The 2,387-nt window shown below is 39.3% G+C and overlaps 1 protein-coding gene across 1 annotated transcript; it reads right to left on the reverse strand.

Annotated features, from left to right (window-relative positions):
• Window positions 1-50: 50 nt before the first annotated feature.
• Window positions 51-1,378, reverse strand: LOC121963793. The gene is made up of 4 exons (XM_042514038.1): window positions 1,043-1,378; window positions 855-960; window positions 299-403; window positions 51-220 (listed from the first exon to the last, which is right to left on the reverse strand). Exons 1-4 carry the CDS (start codon window positions 1,310-1,312, stop codon window positions 51-53), a joined length of 651 nt encoding a protein of 216 aa, XP_042369972.1. The 5' UTR covers window positions 1,313-1,378.
• Window positions 1,379-2,387: the final 1,009 nt, after the last annotated feature.

Raw genomic sequence — 2,387 nt, forward strand, 5'->3', positions numbered from 1 at the left:
GGAGTGCTTTGCTCTGCCTCGGATAAGCTGCTGAAAATGGATGGAAGTTTTTATTTATGGACATACCTGCAGTAGTTGTGTCTCCCTGCGTTGATGTCTGAAGTCATGTAGCGCTCCCTGGTGTCTAAATTCCAGTCCTCACATGTCCGTCCACTCTGTGATTTGGACACTTTCCCTTTGTAGTAAAGTCCAACACCCTCGTAGCATTCGACACGCGTCGCTGAAGGAACAGCAGGCGGCTTTCATCAAAAACGTGAAAAATATGAACGTATTTGGGTTTGTCGGATCAGCCTCATACCTGTTTCACAGCGTGTCCCCTCGAAACCGTCAGGACACAAACAGAACATGTGTTCTCCAGTCGTCAAGGACGGGACGGAGCTGCCGCCATTCAGACAGATCCCTCCTGTCCAAAAAATGACATCGTACACTTAAATACAGCCGAGTGTTACTGTGGTGCAGGAAAACACGTGCTTTACATGGGGGGCACTTTTTTAGGACTTTTTTTTAGGATTTTAGGACATTACTCAGATTTTAGGACGATTTTAGGATTTTTGTACATTACTCAGATTTTAGGACATTGTTCAGGACATTTTTCAGGACATTTTGGGACATTTGAGGACATTTCTTGCATTTCAGGACATTTTTAGGATTTTATTTCTATTTAAATAAAATTCCTAGGATGTTAGGACATTCATAGGATTTTAGGACATTACTAGGATCTTAGGACCTGTCTAGGACTTTAGGACATTTCTACAATCTTAGGACCTGTCCAGGATTTTCGGACATTAGTAGGATCTTAGGACCTGTCCAGGATTTTAGGACATTAGTAGGAACTGACGGATGCAGTTTCTCACCTGAATTGTCAAACAAGGTGGAGAAGGAAAAAGAAGAAGAGGACGAAGAGGAGTCAGAAGCAGAGAAGACAGAAAATGCCCTTCCTCTTTTTTCTCTCAGCGAGCCCTAAGATGCAAAAAAAATCAGATAAATTCTCATGAAAACTTAAATCCAACATTTCAGTACAATTAATAAAAAATAATCTTACTGCTGCGGTCGTCATCAGAGCCGCCAGGGCGAAAATTAAAACACCAAAACTTGTCGTCTTCATCGTGTTGCCTCTTTGCAGAGATTGAAATCCAAACAGCAGGAACGCTCCTGCAGAGTATGAGAACCTCCTCAGGGCGACTCTGTTTTGTCTGCGGTGTGCGGGGAGGAGGGAGCGCCCTGATTGGCTGAGCACAGGCTGGCTGCTCTGATTTGGTGTGAAGAAATGTTTGCAGGGCGAGTGGATGAGTGAAATCTCGTTAATCCACATCAGTGATTCCAGGGAAATGTATCGAGGAGTTTGGTATGTCTGAGCTGTCACATCGGACGTGCAGCCGTTTGAACGCCGAACTCAGTCTGGATTAAGTAATAAAATAATACAGTGACGCATATTCATTCATGACTGTGTGGACACCAGAAACCTGCGGGATACTCATGTCCACGCCCAGTGACACCACCGCAGCACCAGTTGGGTAACTGGTGTGTCCCAATAATGACCACATGAAGAGCTGGTTTCAGTCATTAATAGGTTTGTCTGTAAGGTGAAATCAGAAGGTCTCTTACATGACTTTGATCTATTTTTCATATTTTTGACCAAATAATAACTATAATAATAACTATTTATACGGCACCTTTAAAAACAGAGTTTACAGTACTCCGACAAACACATCAAAGAAGAAATGGGAAACATACGTGGCGATAAAACATCGGAAAGTCAAACAGTCCCGTTGACCACAAGCGAGAAAAAACTAGGGTAGAATTACGTTAAAATTAAAACCAAATAATGAGGACAAATAATACAAGAGGCAGGGCGTAAAATGCTGATATAAAATAATGTAAAGAAATAAACCAAAAACCACAACAGAAGCAATAAAACACAGGAAGCAAAAAAAGCAATAAAACCACAAATAAAAGGAAATAAACACAAATTATAATAAACATAAACATACATTTAAAAGGTAAAATAAATAAAAATTTGGACTTTGCAAAGAAAAACAGTTAATTTCTTTTCTGTTTGGCCACTTAGGGCTCCTGTAGAAACACTGATGGCTGTTGGGTCAGTTAACCCTTTAACAAGCGGATTGACATCAGCTTTCTTGAGAAAATTGGTTTGATTCCTTCATAAACATGGAAAAAACATAATGAGTAGTTTGGCAATAAATATCCTGCAAATTGCAAAAATAATATTAAAAGGTGACCAAAAAATGATCTGAAAAATAGCTGTGGTTGGAGATTATTAGATATTATGGAAAACAAAAATAGGAAAAAATCCCCAAAAAAACTCTATTTAGAATTCTTATAATTATATATTTAAAATATGTTGCAGAAAAAAGTATCCATATAGT

This window comes from Plectropomus leopardus, unplaced genomic scaffold (genome assembly GCF_008729295.1).
Source record: "Plectropomus leopardus isolate mb unplaced genomic scaffold, YSFRI_Pleo_2.0 unplaced_scaffold12532, whole genome shotgun sequence".
In the NCBI taxonomy this organism is placed as follows: Eukaryota; Metazoa; Chordata; class Actinopteri; order Perciformes; family Serranidae; genus Plectropomus; species Plectropomus leopardus.